The following is a 23507-nucleotide window of genomic DNA, read 5'->3' on the forward strand; positions in this document are numbered from 1 at the left end:
CATCAGTAGAGGGGATGCCCAGGAGAGGCAGAATTGAGGCCTTCAGGTAAGGAAGGAGAGAGATCACCTGTTCAGCAAAGGAAGTTAAGAGCACTGCAAACATATTCCGAAAGTGCCATCTGAGAACTGCAGAAAACAACCATGAGAATAAAGATGCACACACAACACATATGCAGACACACATGCATGCACATGTGTGCAAACACAGGAAAACATAAGTCATTAAACAAAGAGTGACAGAATAATGACAGCTTCCTGCCTCGTGTGTGCTGCCTGGAAAGAATAAGATGTCAAAAACATAACCTTTCAGAACACAATGACAGTCAAAATGTTTTTGAAAAAGCAAGGAAAGAACTAAATTTAAAAGCTGTATAGTCTTATATTTAAAAGACATTTTTAAAAATGAGAACCAAGACCTGCCATGTAAAGGTACAAGATCCCAATGATGAATGTAACTGTACTGTATACCTAAAATGTACCAATAAACTCAATGAGGAAAAAAATAAATCAATAAATAAAAATAAAAGACATTTTTAAAAAGTTAGATATGCCTTCTCTTGGATACAAAGAATAATCACTTTCTAAGTTGAAAAGGTAATCCTCCAGTGAGTTGACTGTTATGAGTTTTTTCTGTTAAGCCCAAGATAAATGGGCCTTTTGGAACATAGGAGGAAATGGGAATTATTCAAGATGATGACACAGGCCTCCTGAACGCAGAACACTGACACCCACAGAAAAGATATCAAAGAGGACCGGCCAGACCAAGAGTTCGAGCTCTCCAGACCACGAACGCTGGCATTTCTTCTCTTGCAACACATGGAGCAATAAACTAACCCAGAGTCACTTGGGAGAGTCTGGTAAAGTTCACGATCTTCCTGTCTCTACTTGGCTCCATGACAAGCACCAAGTGGTTTTCCCATTTCTGGATCGTAGAGAGGAGACACTAGGTAGGAATGGGCGGGAAGATTACCAAACAGTCACAGAACCTGAGAGTCCCTGTCCTAGGAATGATCTTGGAACCATAACAGCTGGCACAAATGACCTGCAATAGATCTCTATGAATACTAAGCCATTTGGTCTGGTTTTCTTCTGCAGTGCTACAGATCAAACCCAGGATCTTGGGCCTGCTAAATAAGCATTCTACCACTGAGCTATACCCCCAGCCCCTGAAAACTGAACTGTTGAAGCAATATCCTTTTTATAGACTTATTATTACAATTTTACAACACAGATGAATTTCAATCTTCCATCCGAGTACGCCAAAGAAAACAAGTTTGATTTATTTAGAGTTCAAAGGTATCGTCCACTGATTTTCTAATATACAGAAATAGAACTTCTTTAAGAAATGTCACCTTCCATTCCATCTGATATTAGAATTAAAATATTTTAAAGACAGTTACCCAAAAGGAAGTCCACATACGTTTTCAAAAGTAATCACAGATTTTAAGTTAGCATTTTGGTGTAGAGAAAGACATTAATATTCAACAAGAAAAGAAAATCAATCTATAGAGTGATCAATCCAAAAATTAGTTTATGTTCCTATAAATCAAGAAATGCATGTATGAACTTTCCATTATCCTGTTTTAAATAACGTATTAGAATATTTTTGACATTTGTATTTCAAAGATGCCAAATACAAAGTATAATGCAGTTTTATCATCCTGAAGACATATATTCTCTTAAAAAGATCACACATAGACTTAAAATATTCCAAGCAAGGTTAAAGATAAACTACTATCCCTTCAAAAATAAAACTGCATTTTTGCTGCCAAGGCAAAAGACATATTGAAATAAGTGCAAGGTTAACATGCTCTGCTATGTTGAATTGTGACCCCCGCCAAAGATGTGTTTGACCATGACCAGCAGCACCTGTGAATGTGACCTTCTTGGACGCAGGGTCTTAGCAATGCAATCAAGTTAAATGAGGCCATGGGGTGGGCTCTCATCCAGTGACTGACGGCCTCATAACACAAAGGAAGTTTGAACCCAGAGACACAGAGGAAAGACAGCCACGTGAAGAGACTGGGGTAGGACCTGCTACACACCAAGGAATGTGTGGGGTTACCATGATGAGGCAAGGGCAGATCCTACCTAGGGGCTTTGGAGGGGGGACGGCCCTACCTGCACCTTAGACTTGGGATTCCTAGGCTCCAGAACTACATGAAAATATACTATTGTTTTAAGCCACCAGTTGTGATACTTTGTTATAGCAACTCTGAGAAACTAATACACCATCTTAGTCACCATGTTGGAGAGATGTAAAAGGAGGGGAGAGGCGCCCAGGATATGGGACTTTTAAGACTGATTCGGGCTGATCATTATCTCCTAATGGATAAAGAGGACAATGGATCCAGAAATTTCCACAAAGGTACTCTCTCCTTGGAAGTCCAGTGCCTACTTAGAGCATGCTTCTTTCTATACCCTACTGAGAAAGAGGCCTCATTCTCTGGACTAATGCCCCTGCTCCTAGTGGGAAAAATGATACTAAAATAACAAATATAGAGATTGATAATATAATTAAACAGGGCCGGGGATTTGGCTCAATGGTTCTGCCACCTGCCTCACAAGTGCAAAGGCCTGAGTTTGATCCGCACTACCAAAACAAACAAACAAAAAATATATAAATAACAAACATACATCTTAACCTGAAGAGTTATGTCATTTGCCAACACATTACAGTGATTAAAATTTGAAAGACAGCTAAAGATAATTCGACCTAACTAATATGCTGTTCTAGATCAATTCTATCCCTCTGAGCATAATTCTATGCTAAGAATTAAAATGCTGCATCCATGGGACTGAGGGTGTCGCTTAGAGGACAAAAGATAAAGGAAAGTAAAATAAATGCTTGACCCAGGCAATGTCACAAGTTACACTTAAAATCCTGGGCAAGGTATATATAAAAATGTGTACTGAAAATGAAATCCCCCACTACCCAGGAGTCTAGTTGGTTTCTCTATTTAAATAGGTGAAGCTTCTTTAGCATTCCAAGAATTAGATGCTCCAGCATGAAACTAATTTTGATAGTATTAAAATACACTAATTGAATATAAATTCTGACCCTTGGTCTACAGAAGAAATGATATGCCAAAGCAAAATCTTAAGCCCAACAATGTAGCAGAAAGAGTATTTTTAGCTAAAAATGTCTTTTCGAAGGATCATAATTTAGATCAAAAACTGACAAAATGCATTCTCAAAAAGAAGCTAAAATTGAATTGTGTAGAAAAAAGAGAACTAAAACCCCAGGACATCCTAGGCACATCAAGAAAATGCTAACATTTTAATACAACTGCCATCATCGACTAAATTTAGAAAACTACTGCAGCTTCACAAGCATAGAGTATTCACAGATACATTTTTTTCTGTGATTTGACAAGCCCAGCCAAGCAGAGCTGCTGTCTCTTACACAAGTTAATATGAGGAACCTGCGCCTTCCAGACAGAATCAAGGAAAGCAGGAGGCCACAGGAGAGTCTGAGCTCCAACGCAGGTGGCATTCAGCCTCCCAGGGAGCAGGAGAGGGAGGAGTCAGCCTCTGGGCCCACCTATCCACTTCTCAAACCGCAGTGTGCTGTGCAACTCCCCACACTGCCCTCAGAATGCTATGCTTCCCTGTGAGCAGGGCCAGTTCGACCCTGAGCATCTACACCAGAGCCTCCTGCAAACCGAGCCAAACCAACCACCTTACCCGCAGCAGACAAAACAGAAAATACAGTGGTGCCTCAGTTCTCAAACACTGTTGTATGCAAACAATCTGGTTTGCAAACAGAAGCATTTGGCAAAACTTTGTTTCTGTTCGCAAACTCTGCATGACAAACACGAATGCAGCCATCTTTCCCACACAAACACAAATGTGACCATCTTCTCCAGAATCATGGCATGAATTAAGTTCGTGAACTAAGGCACAATTGTAACAGCACATCCCAAATCTTTACTGCATTGAGCACACGACTAGTTTAGTGCTCAAGAGCTTACCTGTGTGCCAGACAGTCCATCTTCACCACAGACCTTTGGGCGTTTTGTACCTCCGCTCAGGTACTGTTCACGTATCAAAATGCTCATTATAGTAATTGCCTGCTATCAGTCTCATTCCAGTCTTCTCATTTTGTTGACATGCAACCATGTCCCAAATATCTTTTTCACACCAAGGCAAATATTTTGGAAAGTACAATATGGTATGAATTTCTCAATCTTAGTAAAGGGACTGCTTATCACAAAATAGTGAAAATTCTAACCCAGAGATGCTATAAGGGAAACTAACTCAACATTAACAAACAGAGCCACGCTATGAAAATAGAATAAAACTTCCATCCAAGGAAAGCTGGTGGGGAAATTCAGCTTCTCCATTTAAGCCTAGTATTCTCAGTCCAGCACAAACAGTGCCTACCTAATTTAAGGCACTCTTTATAAATGTTGATTCCAGGGCCCGGGATTTAGCTCAGTAGTGCTGCTGCCTACCTCACCGCGCTAGGTCATGAGTTCAATCCCCGGTACAAAAAAAAAAAAAGAAGAAGAAAATGTTGATGCCAAATCCTACCCCATACCAACCTAGCTCAGATCACTGCCAGAGGGACTCCAGGCCTCGGGCTTAGAACAAGCTTTCTGAAGTGATGCTAATGTTCTGATGTAGTCGAGAGTCACTGATCTACACCAGGGCTCAGTAGACTGTCTTGTGAAGAGCCATGCTGTACATGTTCTAGGATTCCTGGGCCCTTTACTGTCTATCACACTTCTCCAACCTGCTGCTCGGTCCCAAAAGAAGCCTTAGACAGTGCATAAATGAACGGCAGTAGCTGGGTTCCGATACAGCTTTACCTATGAACACTGAAATTTAGAATTTTAAATAACTTTTAAACATCACAAAACAGTCTTTTTTTAATCATTTAAAAATGTAAAACCTATTCTTAGCTTTGGAGTCACAAAAGCAGGTAGCAGGCAAATTTGGCTGGCGCAGAGTTTACCAACCCATGATCTACACCGCAGATTGAACTAATGTCTTCTTAATTTTCTCCAAAACATCTGCTCCGCGATTCCCTGTAGTCCTAGAAAACATCCCCTTCAAGGCATGGATACCTTCAGATTCGAGCTGCTCCAGGCCGTAGGGGGCGGCTGTGTTCGCGCTGCTCCCAGATGGAACCGTTCTCTCCGAGGAGGCCTCAGAGGCCGGAAGTGCTGGGGAAGAGCTGGTGACCTCCACCGTCGCTCCGGAGGGTGTCACCAGGGAGCCCAAAACTGCCGTGAACTCTTCACGGGGCAACGCCACCGTGTCCGTGAAGCCTGCCAAACACAATAGGTAGGACTTGATCCACAGGCAGCCGCCGCGGGAAGGGCCGTGGGCGTCCCCTTGTAGGCCAGAAAGGATGCGTGACAGCCACGCCTCCCGGGCAGCAAGTCTGGCCCCGGACCAGCTCTCCACTCCCACAGCGCGTCGCTTCGGCCCCCGCAGCAAACACGTCAGCAGCTAGGAACAGAGGCGAGCTCACACTGGAACCTTGCTTAAAATCTCAGTCTCTTGTGGGTTCTGTTGACAATGGGAGGCAAGCTGCAGAGTTTCGTATAATGTGTGACTACCAAGGGTAGAAAATTTAACAAAAATGTTAAAATATATACCAATGACTGAAAGACCAAATACATTTTTCCAAGTCGAGTCAAAGAGTAAGAGCCTAGATCTGTATCTGGAATGTGCTGAATTTCAAGGCATTCAACTGTAGAAAAGTGGGCCCAGGTACTCCTAAGTCTAAGACTCTCAGACGGTAGCTTGAAAACCTGGCTGATCATCAGAATCAATGGAGGGAATTCTTAAAATGTACGTTCTCATCCACACATCTCAACTCTCTGAATCTGGATGTGTTTGGCCTAAGAAACTTTTTAGAAAAGCTTCCACTGTTGGGCACAGTGGTACACGCCTGTCACTGCAGCTACTCAGGAGGCTGAGGCAGCAGGACCACAAACAAATTCAAGCCCAGTCTGGACAACTTAGCAAGACCTGTCTCAAAATGAGAAGTATAAGAGCTGGAGATACAGCTCAGTGGTAGAATACCCCTGACTTTATTCTTTAAAAAACAGTTATCAGGATCCACAGGATCTCCTGAATTTGGTGAGTATAAATTATTACACCCACTTTGGGAAACAGGCATTAGGTGCAAAAGTATCCAGCACTCATACACCCTAGGGCCAGCACCCGTGCTGCTAGGTGAAACTCCTACAATGCACAGTGGGGAGCACACACACACACAGGACACAAATGCAAAGCAGCAAGGCAGTGAATAATGACTGGATAAACAAACCATGATGTGTTTTCACTATACAGCAATGAAACAAAAGAGCCACAGGATGTAGATCTTAGGCACAGAACATTAAGTAAAAACTGTAAGTCCCAAAAAGCTCATCTATAGTACACTATTTTTATAGTGTTAAAAAAATAACTAGAAATTTAAAATGTGTATTGGTAGAAATATAGATGCAATAAAACTTTTTCAAAAGGATGGAAAGGCACTTATGAAAACAGGGCTCAGAATGCCTACCATCCAGGAGAGGCAAGGTTGAGATACCAAGGCTCTCTGGTTTACGCAGGCTACTGTCCAGGCTATGTATGGTTTTGTTTGGGGGTGTGGAAGGGTGAATGGACTAGAAAGTATTCATTACATTGCTGAGAATAACTCCGTGCATACATACAAAAAGTAGACCTTACTTGGAGCAATAACACAGAGATATGAAGTCAAAAAATAATATTTTTAAATATTAATTTTTTAATTCCCAAGGGATTGTAATCAACCAAATTTGAAAATTCCATTGCCCTTAAGAGATCAGAGCATTTAGGTCCCTATTAGATAAAAAGCCCTTGTACACACTATTGCAAATCTTTAAAATGGCCTCGGAGACAGTTAGATATTATTTAGAAATGAACAAAACAAGTCTCACAGAAGTGAAAGCTACGATACCACTGCGGACCAAGGTGGGACTCCAACCCAGGTCCTTGCTGTGTTTGCCTCTAGTTGCCAAACTAGGACAGAGTTCCCAGTAGGCCGAGCCTCCGGAAACCCACACCTGAGCCTCCCTGCAGACTGCGCCACCCTCTGCAAGCAAGACGAGGTCACCCCTCTCCGGACGGGCGTGTGTATGCACCGGAGAGGAGCCAGCCACCCCGCTCCTCCTTGTCCTTGTGACTTAGAGAAGACCCAGCCTGAAACTGAGTCCACGCCCTCCCTCACAGACCTTGCGCAGCAGGGGTGACTCCGGAGGACAGTGGGGCCACTGTGGTTGAAACTGTCGTGGCCAGAGGCTCCCATCTTCTGGACAGCTGAGTAGCAGCGGGAGCATCAGACCCAGGAGAGGGGGACTCCTCGCCCACCTCGGTGTCTCCACGGTCTCTGGGATCTTCCAGGACAGCAATCTGCTCTCGCGTCACGAAGGGTAGAGTAGCCTCCGCTTCTGGGGCAGTCGTCGTCATTTCCTGAGTGGTGATGTCTTTCAAGAGGGAAATACTTTAAAGTAAATCCTTAAAGCCACCACAGTTAACAAATCAAAACAGAATAAGCTGACAGCTATTTCAGCAACTGGAAAAACAAAGAGACGACTCAGAAATAAAAGTCCAAAAAGTAAATGTGTTCACCGTTGCTGCGTTTAAATCTCAGACAGAAGTAAAGAAATTTTAAATATAAAATGCAAAGCAAAGTAGGGAGGTCAATAGCTGAATAGTAACATAATCAGTTTGTTAAGAAACAGATTATACAAAACTAAATTACAACCAAAAATTCTCAGAGGCGTCTATCTACATTAATCTTCACATTTACATTTCTGAAAGGAACTTGATATTTTAAATTAAATAATTATAATAACCAATGTTCCATCATTTCTAACATGTGCCCTACATGCCCCGTGCAAGTGCACAGTGTGTGCAGTCTTTTATTTTATCCTCCTCCTATGTCCTAAAGAGAGGTAGGTACCAATATCGTTCCATGGACGCTGAATATCATGGTGGTCAAGAAAAGCAAGCTGTACAGCCACTTCCCTGAGTCTGAATCCTGGTTCTGTGAGTCTGAGCAAATTACTTAACATCTCTGGCCCTTCAGTTCCCTTCCTACCAACTGGGGAAAATAATAGTACCCATCACATAGAACTGTTACAAAGATTAAATTCGATCATACATGTAAAACCCGTAGTACATGCCCAGTACACTGATATCCCATAAACAGCAGCTATTATACCCCGTCTGATGGGACAACTTAGGTTTCAAAGAGCTGAGGAGCCTGCCATTCCTCAGCCAGCACTCAGCTGCCGTGCTAGCCGTGTCCAAGAAGTAACTTGGAGGGGCCTCTGCAGAAGCTCTGCATCTCTCTGAGATCTGAAAACAGACTGAAGTTGAAGCTACAGAATATGCCACTGCCCATCATAGGTCTGCCTTTCTCACAATATAACGTCCCCAAACACAGTTAGACTACTGCTTTGTAAGGTTGAAATTTGCTGGCTTCCTAGGGAGGAGTCTAGGCTGGAAATTTCAAATACTTACCAACTACAAAAAACATAAGAGAGCCTTTAGTATCTCTCTTTCTTCAAATACCAGTTCCGGATACACAGCACAGCAAGTTCAATAAGTAAGACGGTGAAAAATAACAGTGTAGGTGTAGTTGAGGAAAGTTTCCTCAAAGTTTTCATCAATGACATCATGGTACATAGCATCAAAATGATTTTCTTCAAAATCAATTTATTTGCTTGAGAACAGTGTGTTTGTTTCCTTTTCTTGGAACCCAACCAGTCTAGACTATTTTTTTTTCTTCTGAATTGAGAGCTATTCACATTTTGTAAGTCAACTGCCCCTGGTTAGTTATAGGACAAAGTGAACTAGGGTAACATTCTTTACCTGAGCTTTCCAGTGTGTTCTTTCTAGCAGTATTTAAGCTGATTCTTTATTTTTTCTCTCTCCGGTAAGACTGGAAACGTCCTAAGAACCAGGACCACTGGCCTTTTGTGTCCCCAGCACTGGCACGATGGGCTGCTCTCCACAAGAAGACCCATACACAGCTTTGTCACTTTGTGTAGTGGGTGCTCTTCGTATCATCACTGGTGAAAGTGTGACGGGCCGGGGATTTGGCTCAGCGGTTCCACCGCCTGCCTTGCAAGCGTAAGGACCCGAGTTTGATCCCCAGTACCAAAACCAAACAACAAAAAAAAAAGCATGATGAACACTTTTGGGAACAAATAGGTAAAAAGCCATATACAATCTACATCCATGTTTCATGAGACAGAAAAAATGCATAACACTTGGAACAACTGACATCTTTAGAAAAAGAGAACCAGAAATATCAACGGGAATTTTCAGGATTTCCCAACATCTCTCTTCCTACTTCCTATAGAGAAGGAAGAATGTAATACTCATGATACATTATTTTTCAAATTTTAGCTGAGCTAATGAACTAGCTGAATTAGAGGACTGACTATAATCTCAGGATTCTCATCTATTAATAATAGACAAAATACCAAAAAAAATTCCATAGCCTCAAAAAGATAACACCCTCAGTGATCCCTAGACCCTCAGATGATTGATATTTCAGTTATTTCCTTCAAAAAATACTTATAGAGCTGGGTGTGGTGATGCACCCATGTAATCCCAGCACTCAGGAGGCTGAAGCAGGAAGATCACCATGAGTTCAAGGCCAGTCTGGACTACATAGTGATTTCAAGGTCAGCTCGAACTAAATAGTGAGACCCTGTCTCCAAAAAAAAAGGCAAAAAATATTTATAATCATCAGGAAATGGTAGAATATTTTGCCTTTGGTTGGTGTTTGGTTTTTTGGCTATTCCATAACTCCTGCTGTCATCAACTGCAATCTTCCACATTCCTCGGATCTATGGTAGCAGTCCCCGGCCTTCGCAGCACCGGGGACAGCTTTTGTAGAAAACAATTATTCCACAGGAATGAGGTGGGTTGGGGTGCTGGCGATCCTGCGAGCACATCACTTGTACTGTGCACCTTATTTCTATGCGTGTTACATTCATTTCTCGTAAGAAGCCCATAAAACAGACCCCTCGGGCACAGCTCACAGTGGGGTTCCTGCCCTTCTGAGATCACCTGATAGGAGGGGGTGGAGCTGGGGGCTGTGAACTCAGGACCCCGCGATGCTCCACCCCTGCGGAGGCCACTATCTCCCGCTCTTCCACCCTGTTCGGGACTCCTACTATAGGGGACCAGGAAAACAAACGAAGAGAATGGCTTGACTGCTCCTCTCTCTACAAAGAACACAGAGAAGCTGATTAACGTGGACACGGTGTGTGATCCACTGGGGTGATCGCACTCTGAGTGGTTCTCTCTCTTCCTTACCCATCCAGTGGACACCTAATAGTGCCAGGCAATGTGCTATATGCTGGAAATAGAAAGTCACCTGCTGCATGGCTACAGTTAAGTGAGATGATTATGGCTAAAGAGTACATCCAATAGTCAAAATAATCATCAAATCCACTTTCATTTTAGCTTGTACCTACAGAAGCTACCACAAGTCTGGAATCTAAGAATCATGAACTCCAGGGTGCAGGGCATCATGCGGGACTATACGATTCAATTCCCCAGAAACATCTTCCAAGTGCCAAGGACAACTGAAATCAACTTCTTGTTCAGTCGTATCTAATATCTTCATACTCACATAGACTTGGCTCTCTTAACGTCACTTAAAAACCAACTCTCAAAACATTTTCTGGAAGCTTCTGTGAAAACCACCAGCAGTACACCTGGTCTTTCCATCTTTACAAATGCATCAGACATGCAAATTTCAATCGCCCTTCCTCAGTTCCCAAGTCATCTTTCATCATTTTAACTGACTCCTCACACTTTATAAAACAGTGCAAATTTCGTATTTCCATTAATTGGGCCACTTGGCCAAAATAATATGTTGTAACTGTTCCAAAACAATTTGAAATAAGATCCACACTTTATACTAAGACTTTCCTTCTTGATGCTGTTATCTGACCAACTACACATAATAAAAGAAAAGTATTATGCAGCACAACAAATACAAGGCATGTCAGCTTATAATATCTAAAGATGAAAGGCCAAGAAAAAGTAATAACTACAAAACCAAGCCAGCAGATGATTTATCTTTCTTCCCCCTTATTTCCAGATGACTCATTTTTGGGTAAAGTCAGAGAACTCATGCGGTTAATACTATTTGATAAACATTTGCCTAAAGCTTTATTGGTGAGAAATATTCGAGATGTGATTTTATTTTACAATATATAAACATATGACCTATACTGTTTATGACACTACTGAAACATGGAGCTAATTATCTGTATTTTCCTGTCAAGTTACACATTTTCACAGTGCAGTGGAAAACACTCGTCTGTTTCTTAGCCCCAGTGCTCTTGATGCTCTGGCTTGCGTGACTCCGTGCTGGGGCCACTGTATGTACTGCAGGGCGGTTGGCCGCACCCCTGACCCCCTCCCACTAGACGCCAGCACCACCCTCAACTGTAGCAACTAAAATGTCTCCACACACTGGTAAATGACCCCAGGGGCAAGGAAGGGGATGCTGGCCTATAAGGAGGGGCTACATGTGGGTATAAGTTTTGTATAAACTACACAATTTACTTGAGCACTTTGCTTGGCATCGAAACTTTAACACCCCATTTCTAAATTGCCTTTCAAAAATAAAACCAAATCGAAAGGCTCCAAATTAAACAAAGCTTATTTTTCTTCCTCTCCTTTTCCCCTTTCCTTTACCTTTCAGCACGTGTCCCAGGGGTCGATACGCCTCCGACTCAGATTCTGACCCAGACTCAGTCACCTCAGAGAGGAACACCGCGCTGTCTCCCTTGGTGGAATCCGTGACACCTCCTGTACCTTGGAACAGGCTCATGGAAACCTCTGTACCTTCCGGCAGGCTCGTGGGAGCAAAGGAACTGACGTGGGTGGAGGCAGGTGATACCTCATCCCGCTGCGACATTTGCAGTGCTGTACCCACGTGCGTGTCCCCTTCTGGCAGCCCCAGAGCTACCTCTGCCGCCTCAGGATTGTCTCCAACACTTGCGGTCCTTGTCCGGCTTCCCCGCTCTAGTTTGGTGTCATCCCATTCATCACCTAAGACAGAGGTGGCTGGAACAGCTGAGCTGATGCTCACTGTGATTTCCGGGGCTCCCAGAAAGCCGTCGGTTTCAGGCTCAAAACTCAGGGTATACGCAGAAGTTGCCACCAACAAGTGCTTGGTGGCAGTGGCCTGGGTATCATCAGCTGTCATCTGTGAGGGATTCTCCCCTTTAGGCAGGAGGTTTCCAGGCACAGCGTCTGCTGTGGATTCAGCACCAGGAAAAGAAGGTGTCCTCTGGTCTGTGGCTGCTTCAAGTTTCTCTGTCCGTGGACTGGCGGTCAGCATTTCTCCGGTGTTCATATAGAATGACGGTGTATGTCCCAAACTAACTCCTTCCTGACTTTCATTTGCAAACAGCTGATTATCCACGTGTGTCAGAAAACCTTGTGTTGTTTCTGTGGTCCCTTCCACAGCCAGCTGACTGTTGGTATTGCTCCAGGCCTCCTCTTCCCCATCGGTACTCAGAGAAGCAGCTGTGGAGAGGCGGATGGTTAGCGGGGCCCCTGAGGACTTGCTCTCAGCAGACAGGCCCTCTGGCTGGTTGGAACCAAGCACATCCTCACCTGTCAGGACCGCTGGCTCGGAGGCAATATAAAGACCTGCGCTGCTAAACCACAGGAGCCCAGCTCTGGTGGGATGGGTTTCTTTGTTGCTCCAGAGGATTTCATTTAACGACACTGCTGCTGGTTCTGCTGAGGCTGTTCTTGCATCTTCGGAGGACACCAGCTGGGGAGTCAGCTTTGGAGTCACTAAGCTACTTTCCAGATCGTCTGTGCTGATCCTCTCAGATTGCTCTTGCTCTCTTTTGGGGAAAGCCAGACATCGTGTGGCAAACTGAAGAAAAAGAAAACTACCAAAAGCCAGACAGAGGTGCAAGACAATTGATCTGCTCATAGTGGAAGAGAAATGTGCATAGAAATTGGCAGAGTTGACAATTCCAGCTACTGAGTCCTGCAGAAAAATAAAGCATATCAAAGTGTCACACACATATAGCTTATAAGTTCCTTTAAATAGAACTATAAGTAAAACAATCTCCTTGACTTCACAAACAGAGAAGGTAGTAGGAAAGGGCTGTTCTATTTCTTTGTACCTTTGAGACATGGAAAACCCAATTTGTTTCTCCCTGCTGAATTCTGCAGCTGATTTAACTTAAGCTCCCTAGAAAAAGGTACCCATATTTCAAGTATTAAGTTGCTTCGTCAATACCTACTTGAAATAAATCACCCTTGAAGTCACATTTGCAATATCCTCTCCAAACTCAATTAATCTGTTAATCCTCTACTAGATCCCAAATTCTTCTATTATTCCTCCATTAATCATAGCACAAGTAACTTGTAGAAAATAGCAATATATCTAGGACACAGAAAATAAATGTTACACACTCATTCAAAGAACTTTTTCAGTGTTGTCATGGTTTGAAAATTTGTGTCCCCAAATCCATGTGTTGAAGTTCAATCATCAAAGTGACAGAATGAGGGGACAAGGCCTTGGGGAAGTGATAAGGCCATGAAGACAGAGTCCCGATTAATGGAATGAGTTCTCCTTAAGAGTCCCCCATAAGCCACCACCTCAGAAATTTCTCACTTTTCAGTCTGAAGCACCACGCCCACAAAACAAATCTCAGAGATGCTGCAAGGTTTCCAGAAAAATAAATGTATTCCAAAACACAAACTTGTCTTCACAAAAGTTACACATTTTCTTTCTTTCATAGCTACTCCATTAACCCCCTTAATTAAACGCATGGTGTGCAGGTGAAATACAGAAATCCCCTTTTCCATGGGGCCTTCTCCCCTTAGGGATTTCAGAACTTTCACGCATTAATCAAGTTCTGTTTTAAAGACTCTTTCAAACATAAAACGGCCAAGTCCTCCAGGCATGAGCTATATGACTGGAGACCAAACAAAGTCTGGATTTCCTGCCTGAGAACAAAGGAACCCGTGCTAAGGCCTCCTGCCAACCAGACAGCACGAGGACTTGGAAGCATACCTTCCTACCTTCTTGAGCAACCTGAAACCAGAACCACCCAGCTAAGTTACTCCCAAATTCCTGATGCACAGAAGTAGAATAAAAGAATACACATTTATTGTCATATTAAACCACTGAATTAGGGGATAACTTGTTGCACAAAAATCTTGGCCCGCACAGTGCTATAAGGAAGTACAGGAACAAAGTATCTTAAGTTGTCAAGATGCCATGTGCAGAGAAGGACCAGCACATCAAGGGTCACAAAGTAAACAGGAAAGAGAAAATGAACCTAGTGGGGAGGAGAAGGACACATCTGCATGCATGCAAAACGGGGCTTTGAAATCCCCATTAAATTGAACCCAGGCAGATCTAGCCTCAATCTGAAATGAGAAAATATGAGGAAAATAATCAAGAAAGAAGAAACAGCATGTGCCAGTGCATGTCAGCCCGGGACATTGCTGTACTTCAACTGAGCCAGAAAGCACCTCCATTCCATTGCCAGGACAGATAACTGCACAGGATCAGGCTCGCTGCCTGTTTCCCTTCCTTTAAACAAAAACCTGTGAGACCTATTAAGCAGGAGTGAGAGTGTTCACAGACAATGGGAAACTGAACAGTGAAACTACCTATATATTTGAAGAGGCATAAAAACTACAGACTCTCTGGTTCATTTTGGATCTGTTCAGAGAGCTGTTTGTTCCTGAACAGATACTCACTAAACCTAATTAAATATCCCACAACAAAAAAGGTGTGGCCTAAAATCTTGGTCTATATGATCACACGCTTTTAACTGAAATTGTGGAAAATGCAAGCCATCATAAATGGTGACAGAATTTAGAGGTACAAAGACTGCCGTTGGAAAGATGATTTCTGAATTTTAGCTTTCTTGGTATTAAAATTTGTTGTGATACTGTGGAATTCTAACAAGACATTTACAGAAGCACCATCACCACTACTCTTTAAACTCTTCAATGAAATTGAAAGGGAAGCAATACTTCCAAATTCATTCTTGGAATCAAGTATTATTTTGATTCCAAAACCAGGGAAAGACCCAACTGAAGAAGAGAACTACAGGCCAATCTCCCTAATGGACATAAATGCAAAGATCCTCAATAAGATACTGGCAAACAGAATACAGAAGATCAGCAAGAAGATCATACACCCTGACAAAGTCGGATTTATCCCAGGGATGCAAGGATGGTTCAATATATGTAAATCAATAAATGTAATACACTATACTAACAGAGTCAAGGACAAAAACATATATATGATCAGCTATACAGATGCAGAAAAAGCATTTGACAAAATTCAACACCCATTCAGGATAAAACCCTACAGAAAATAGGAACAGATGGTCTTTGTCTCAACCTGATAAAGGTTATCTATGTAAAACCAACAGCCAATATCACTCTAAATGGTCAAAAACTGAAAACCATCACTCTAAAATCAGGAACAAGACAAGAATGTCCACTATCACCACCTCTGTTCAATATAATTCTAGAAACATTAGCCACAGCAATTAGACAAGAGAAAGAAATTAAAGCAATAAAGATAAGAAAGGAAGAAAGAAGTGAAACTGTCATTATTTGCCAATGATATGATACTCTACATAGAAAACCCAAAACTCTGCCAAAAGACTTCTACACTTCACTGACAGATTCAGTAGAGTATCTGGATAAAAGTCAACACTCAAAAATCAATAGCCTTCTTGTACACAAATAACAGACTCACTGAGAGAAAAATTAGATTCCTTTCACAGTAACATACCAAAAATTGAAATATCCAGGAACTAATCTAACAAAGGAGACAAAAGACCTCTACATTGAAAATTACAGTAGTCTCAAAAAAGAGATGGAAGAGGTTATAAGAAGATGGAAAGACATCCCTTGCTCCCAGGTAGGAAGAATCAACATAGTGAAAACGGAAATACTTCCAAAACTTCTATACAGATTCAATGCAATCCCGATTGAAATCCCAACAGTATATTTCACAGAACTTGAGAAAACAATCAAAAATTCATATGGAACCAGAAGAGACCTAGAGTAGCAAAAAAACCATTCTAGGCAACAGAGGCATGGCAGGCAGTATCACAATTCCCAACTTCAAACTATACTGCAAAGCAAAGAAACAGACCCGAGGATCAGTGGAATGGATTAGAAGATGCAGAACAACACCAGACATACTCAGCTACCTCATCTTTGACAAAGGAGCCAATCATCCTCACTGGAGGAAAGACGGCCTCTTTAATAAATGGTGTTGGAAAAACTGGATTTAAACTTGACAAAGATTAAAACTAGGTCCCTATCTCTCACCATGCACTAAAGTTCAAGTGGATTAAAGATCTAAATATCAAAACAGAAACACTACACTTACTGAAAAGTAAATTAGGTAGAACTCCTGAAGACATTGGCCTAGGAGAAGACTTTATGAACAAATTCTCAGCAGCATGAGAACTTGCACAACAAATCAACCACTGGAATCTCATTGTACTAAAAAGATTTTGCAGTGCAATAGAAATCACCAACAGAGCTAAGAGACAACCTACAATGTGGGAAAAAAATTTTACCAGCTACTCCTCAAAGTACTACTCTCTAGAATATATAAAGAACTAAAAAAAAAATCAGACCTCCCAAACACAAAGACCCGATTCAAAAATGGGCATCTGAAATGAACAGACATTCCTCAGAAAAACAAATAAAAGCAGCAAGTAAATATATGAAACAGTGTTCAACATCACTGGTCATTCCAGAGATGCAGATGAGAACAACACTGAGATTCCACCTCACCCCACAAAGAATGGCTGCTATCAAGAAATCAACCAATAACAAATGCTGGCGGGGCTGTGGGAAGAAAGGAACCCTTCTGCATTGTTGGTAGGAGTGCAGGCTGGTGCAACCACTGTGGAAAACAAAATGGAGATACCTCAAAGAGCTGGGATTAGAGGTTCTATTTGACCCAGCTACCACTCTGCTGGGTATCTTTCCAAAAGAATTAAAAGAATAATATCACAGTGATATATGTGCACCCATGTTTATAGCAGCACAGTTTGTAATAGCTAAAACTTAGAAACAACCCAAATGCCCAACTGGAGACTGGATAACGAAGATGTGGTTTTTCTATAAAATGGAATACTACTCAGCCATAAAGAATGAGAAACTAGAGGCATTTATAGCTAAATGGATGCACATTGAGGCCATACTCTTAAGTGAAATAAATAGGACACACTTGAGTAAATACCGATTTATTTCTCTGGTGTGAAAAATGAAAAGTGTAAATGAGGTTCAAATGGTATAAGCGATAGTGTGAAATAGGAAGAAAATGGCTAAAGGGGAAGTGGGAAGGGGAGGGGAAAGGAAATAAAGGAAAAGAAAAAATGGAAACAAAGTCTTTGTAAAAAGGAAAGGGTGAAGCGGGTGAAGGGAGGGCAGGGGATTGGGGAAAAAATAAGAACCAAGATATATCATGTAAAAGTACAAGATCCCATTGATAAATGTAACTGTATTGTTTTCTTTAAATGTACCAATAAACTTCATGGGGAAAAATAATTTGTTGTGTTACCAAGCAACTGGCTTTAGTTTCTTCTTTTGCAAATGAGGACTAAAACAAAATAACCTTTGAAATTCTTCTGCCTCCATGATTCTGTTTATACATCACCTATCTGACACAGAAAAATACAAATATTCCTCTAGAATCACCATTTTGCCCTCAAGCAGGCGATGCACCCAGAAGACAGAAAATGCTCCCATCGTGGGCACTCACAGAAGAATTTTATGAACAAATGAGATTGAGGAGAAAGGGGACAAAGTAAAAATTTAATGCAGGGCCGGGGATTTGGCTCCGTGGTTCTGCCACCTGCCTTGCAAGTGCAAGGACCCGAGTTCGGTTCCCGGTACCAAAAAAAATGTAATGCAGACCCAACTGCCTTTCAAAAGAAGAATTTTCCTTCAAGGTCTTATTTTCATCCACACCTTGAGTTTTAGAACTTCTGTGTGAAATGGATTCAGATGTGCTCTGAAAGACCTTCCTTCTGTGATTTAATGTCGGCCACCTGCTTTCTAAAGCCAATTACAGCAGAAAAAGTAGGGTGAAGGTGATCCTTTTCTAGTCTGTGTACTGAGGCCATCTACTCCTTCTCCCCACTACTCAGAGCAACGCCTGAACTTTGAGAGGAAAAAAGACAGCCCGGAGGAGCGGCAGCAGGGAACACATCTGCCACACAGATGAACTGGCAGATGACCTTCAAGTTCCAGGTTTTTCTTCATCTTTCAAACCCCAACCCAAGCTCACACAGCTACCTTGGGAGTCTGATGTCCTTGGGACTTGCATGACTTTGAAAATTAAGAAAAGAATGATAACTGTCGATTCAATGACAGTATTCCCAACACTAAATTACTACCTGCAACCATATTTTGAAGATCATGGCCTTTTTCTCTTTTCCTCAACACTGCATCTCCTATGAGGCCACGTGCCCAGTTTAGAAGTAATGCTTAACAGACAGATGAATGTATATAACCTGCTTTACTGGTAGAGGCGGAAGGAAGATTTCATTGCTTATTAGAATTGTGTCATCCAGTAATAAGAATATTTAATAAAAACACAAAAAGAACACTTCTACTTTTCCCTCACGCTGTGCCTTTAGATGCGGTCTTCTTTTCACTTGATCTGTCACGGCAAATTGACTCACCTAAATAAACTCTAACCTAATTTTTAACTGGCAGTGGATTTTTAGCTTCAAACCACTTAAAAAGTGTCCCTTTTAAAGCAAATCAGTAGCAGTTGGGCTATCATTCGCTATCAAGGTGCCTTAATGGCTTGGCAGTCCAGATAGGCTGTCTTGTCGGGCATTATATTTGACAGTCTTAAATAGACACAGCCCAGAATCTACATCTTTGTCAAGTCTGGGAATATTCAAGTTTCTAAGACCGATGAAAGACAATACCAGAAAAAAAAAAAAAAAGCTTAGACTTAGGAATCCAATGTTCTAAACAGTTGGTCAATACTTTTCCAGTTAAAATGCATGCTGCTATTTCAAGGTGCTGCCAAAACGGAGACCCAAAAGGGAAACCAGAATGTTGAAACATTTTCATCAGGACAAAGCTATCTCCAAGGTAAACTGAGTTTCATGCGTAATGTAGAGAGAACACGAGCACTGCCCCAAGAGTAGAAACTGGTGAAAATCGGCCTGATCCTTTCCTTTGTCCTGATACACAAGGTTTTCACTATCTACTGAAAAGACGGTGGGGATGAAATGCGAACCTTTTCTAGTCTGTGCACTGAGGCCAGATGCTCCTTCTCCCCACTACTCAAAGCAACGCCTGAGCCGTAGAAGCGGGAGAAAAGGCAGCTGGTGGGCATGGCAACAGGGAGCACACCTGCCCCTCAGATAAACTGACAGACAGCCTTCAACTTCCAGGTCTTTATCTTTGAAAGTCCAACATCTACTTGGCAGCCACGTCAAACACAACCATCTTCTGCATCCAAACTGAGGTATCAACTTGAACTCTTCTCTTTTACACCTTTTTTTTTTTGAGACAGGGTCTCACTATGTAGTTGAGACTGACCTGGAACTCACTGTGTAGCCCAGGCTGGTCTCAAACTCACAGCGATCCTCCCGCCTCAGCCTCCCAAGTGCTGGGATTACAGGAGTGTGCCACCACACCCGGCTTTTTTACACTCTTGATTCACAACTTATATCAACCCTTCCCTCGTACTCTGTCCTGGAATTGTGCCTTCAAGCCACCTCACTGGCTTGTCATTATTTTAATTGCCTGTCGGTCACCCTTGTACAGATTCTCTCCTCCTTAAGCCACCTGACGCAATCCAGATGGTTTAGTCTTAGAATAACAATGACAATAACCAATCAAAAATGGCTACCATTTGGAAGATGCTTTGCGCCACATGTTGTAACTGCCTTATCCAATCCTCACAACCTGATGGGGTAGATATCACCACTGTCCCAGGCTTACGGAGGACAGTTAACTTGCCTAAGTGACAGCATGTTTTTGATCTTCTGGATTTTGCCAGACTTTAAAGTCCCTGCCTATTATAATTTGGATCAAACAAATGTTCCCCAAAAAGGCTCATATGGTCAAAGATGTAGCTTTTGGAAAGGATGAGATTGTGGAAACGGTTCCCTCATGACAGACTAATGCACTGGTAAGGTCGTAGCCAGATGGACCATGTGGGGGAAAGGCAGTCAGAGGAAGCGGGTCACTGGGGCACGCCTCTGAAGGGTGTATCCTGTCCCTAGAGTCTCCCTTCCTCCCTGGCTCTTTCCTGCTCTCTCTGCTTCCCAGCTGAAGGGAGCAGCTCAGCTCTGCCACATGTTCAGCTCACCGTGATGTTCTGCATTGGAGCCAGCCAATGACCATGGACTCAGAGCTATGAAAGCAACAGCCAAAAATAAACCTTTTCTCCTTTAAAGTGTTTAAGTCAGGAATTTGGGTCACGAAAAGCTAACACACTGCCTTTGCCACTGCAGCTCTCTGCCCTCCCAAAACACGGCCTCGTGTACGCCTCCAAACACACAACTGCCAAACTCCACATCGATAATGCAAGCCCCATGCTATCGGGGCAGAGTACAAACACCACCCCAGTCGAGCCCAGCGCCCTCTTACACACCACACTCCCCATAGGCTCTGAAATGTTGCCGTAGCACCACAGCAGCTCCAACACCCCCTCCTCCTCCCTGCCCTAGATATCCAAGCCCAGGCCCCCAACTGGCACATGCTCATCCCACCCTTGCCCCAGCTCCTCTCTCGTAAGTCATCACGTCTAAGTCTCATCATCTCAGGAAGACGAGGTTTCTTCCACATAAACACTGGTCCTTATGCTTCCTTTGTTCACCCTAACCCTAATAATGACAGGTAGGTAGACGGGTTCAATAAATACCTGCTGGCATGAAGCAATATAAACGATCACTTAATAATGAGAAAAACAATGCTCGGAGTTTCTGTTTTGTATCGGAAGATATCAGTGACATTTCATGATCTCTCCTTCTCTAACTGTACATTCTGTTCAGCGCCTGGCCTATTTAGCTACTTATTCAATGTGTCATTTCAATAATGGCAGCAACTTGTGTATTCTTATTTCTGCCACTTTTAGGTTTCAACGCTTTTTTCACACACACATACCCAAGCAGACTGCTACGAGAAGTAAGTCTTGGAGCTCTGGGTCAACTCGCTTCCCAATTCCCACCTCTCCTTTTAAAATCCAATTAGTGATTCTTTGATTAGGAAGAAGAACACTGCTCCTTCCTGGCTGGTGTCTTAGCATTCTTTCCATTTTGTGCTTTTCTTGCTCCTCAATGATTCATCTGTCATTGTCTTATCTTGTCTTTTTTTTAATCCTTGAGGCTCTCGTTGCCAATACTATTCCACTTGGGCAAAGCTGAGCCTATCAAGACTCTGACCTTATTAGCCCAGCTGTGGCACATGGCATTCAAGTACCACACTCCTGATTCACTGTGCCACTGACAAATGTCACTGGTCTGCTACGTGGGCTCTGAGATCTGGGCTGCAACCACCCTTCACCATAAATTAAATGGCAGGGATGACAGATGGTCTTTTCAGCTGTATGTTCCATCACAGCAGAAAGGAGAACGGAGTAACCACACACAAAAAAGTATGGTCCCCCCAGGGAGGAAAGCAGCCCCAGTCCTGACGGGATAAGGGAAAGGAGGCTGAGGTCAAGATGATTACCCTGGAAACTACCAGCAAAGTGCTTTCCTCTCCCTGCAGGCCACACACTGCACCGCAAGCTTCAGTTAATGATGCAAACAAATGAAAACACCTGTATTTATCACCCCAAGGATATCATCCTAATCCTGGCAGAAAAAGCCAGACTTGAAGATTTAAAAATAGACTTCAAGCTTGAGCTCAATTATTGGCAAAGCTCAGTTTCTTTGTGAAAAAGTAGCAATAATAGCACTCATACTAAATACTACTGACAATAATACTCAGTTTCCTTCAAAGGGTGGAGGAAAGACAAAAATGACAACAGACGTGAAAGCAGTCAAAAATGTACGAAGGATGCACTATGTAAGACATGTAAGTGTGGAACTGACACGTGAGCCCCTCAAACCGCAGAAACGTGAGCGATGGGAGCCACTCATCACGGAGGTCACAGACGGAGCACCATTTCCCCTCGAGATCCCCACGGAGCTTCCCTTTCCAGCTTCCAGAGGTGGTGGGACCCGACCGTCTTTGCTGCATGAATACTCCTGTCCTGCTCAGTCTTGGTCACAAGCGGCTGTCTGTCGGCCAGACAGCTCTTCTCGGTGACTCATTCTGACACGTCGTTTTTGTCCTCTCGCTCACAGACCTCATCTGCTTAAGAGAGATCTCTAAGCACTAGGTGGCATGTATAGGAAAACTGAGACTAGATTCATACACTTTTCTTATAATCACCAAGAAAATGCAATACGGAAAAACAGGATTGACGCACGCATTTTAATTAGAGAATGAGTTTCTAATCTTGCAGAGATTAATCCCAGAGCCTCTCTGAACAACCAGCTTCCCTATATGAGAATAAATAAAATTCAATGAACAGAAATGCGATGCCATACACAACTTCTCGGGCCAACATTTACTGAACAGAGTGACGCACACCTTTAGTTAAAGAGTGAAATTTTTCCCAAAGCGTATAAGCCCATCTTCTTCATTGTGATCTTATATTTGGTATCAAAACGTCTCTGTAACACCAAACCGTGACACGGAAAGCAGGAAGCATCAGGAATATAGGGTACGAAGCCTCCCATGAAAACAAAGACAAACCCACAGCTCTCTAATTGGCTCCGTTGCCGTAGCTACCCTGGACTTGTCGAGCCTTGGGAGTTTCCCCGAATAAAGGCAATCGATACCAAGTCTGGTGCCCAAGTGCTTGCTTCCTTACCGTCACACACAAGGAGTTCCACTTTATTCGTAAGAACAAGGCAGACTACCCTTCAATCTCTACTAGGCGAACAGAAGCGACATCCTAAATCTGTGAAACCTCCCCGGGTTTGGAGTCCGTCAGCAGAGACGAGGGCGGCTTTGCTGCCAAGGGTGCAGAATCAGCCGGAGACCTGCGAGCCCAGGAGCTCAGCTTGTGACTAAGAAACACAGAGAGGGGTGGGGGGATCCCGACCACACACTTTGCTCTTCGGATAGGAGACCCTTGGAGCTCTGCGGATGATGCTGGCACTGTTCACTCCCGCTTAAGTTTCAAACTAAAACTTCCAGAGACAAAAGGAAAGCACTTTGAGGCTGCCTCGTCCGCCCTCTTGCACCTCAGTTCTGCGTTGAGATTAAGCAGCAGACCTTTGAGATTCCGGCAGATCTCTGGGTGGACTCGGGAAAGGATTTCTCAGGCTGAAGAACCCCAAACTCTGGAGGGTCCTGGGTCCACACGCTCGGAACCGGAACCGGTCGCGCCCGGGCACAGCCGGGCCCCCTCGCCAAGCGGTGACTTTTCCACCTGGCGCCGC

At 43.0% G+C, this 23507-nt stretch overlaps 1 protein-coding gene across 3 annotated transcripts in view; it reads right to left on the reverse strand.

Annotated features, from left to right (window-relative positions):
• The window catches only part of Armh4 (armadillo like helical domain containing 4), a 118599-nt gene extending 95109 nt beyond the window's left edge, over positions 1–23490 (reverse strand). Inside the window, exons 1-5 of one of the 3 annotated variants that reach the window (XM_010641437.3) lie at positions 22934–23405; positions 12640–13027; positions 11713–12549; positions 7215–7466; positions 5073–5276 (exon numbers count right to left, since the gene is read on the reverse strand). In XM_010641437.3, the coding sequence (XP_010639739.1) occupies positions 5073–5276; positions 7215–7466; positions 11713–12549; positions 12640–12970 (1624 nt within the window). In that variant the 5' untranslated portion in view covers positions 12971–13027; positions 22934–23405. Of the gene's footprint in view, positions 1–5072; positions 5277–7214; positions 7467–11712; positions 13028–22933 lie in introns of those variants that run through there. The other 2 variants (XM_010641436.2, XM_033766766.1) reach the window with 2 other exon arrangements.
• Between the last annotated feature and the right edge of the window lie 17 nt (positions 23491–23507).

The sequence above is a fragment of the Fukomys damarensis genome, unplaced genomic scaffold, assembly GCF_012274545.1.
Source record: "Fukomys damarensis isolate Sample0158 unplaced genomic scaffold, DMR_v1.0_HiC HiC_scaffold_21, whole genome shotgun sequence".
NCBI lineage: Eukaryota > Metazoa > Chordata > Mammalia > Rodentia > Bathyergidae > Fukomys > Fukomys damarensis.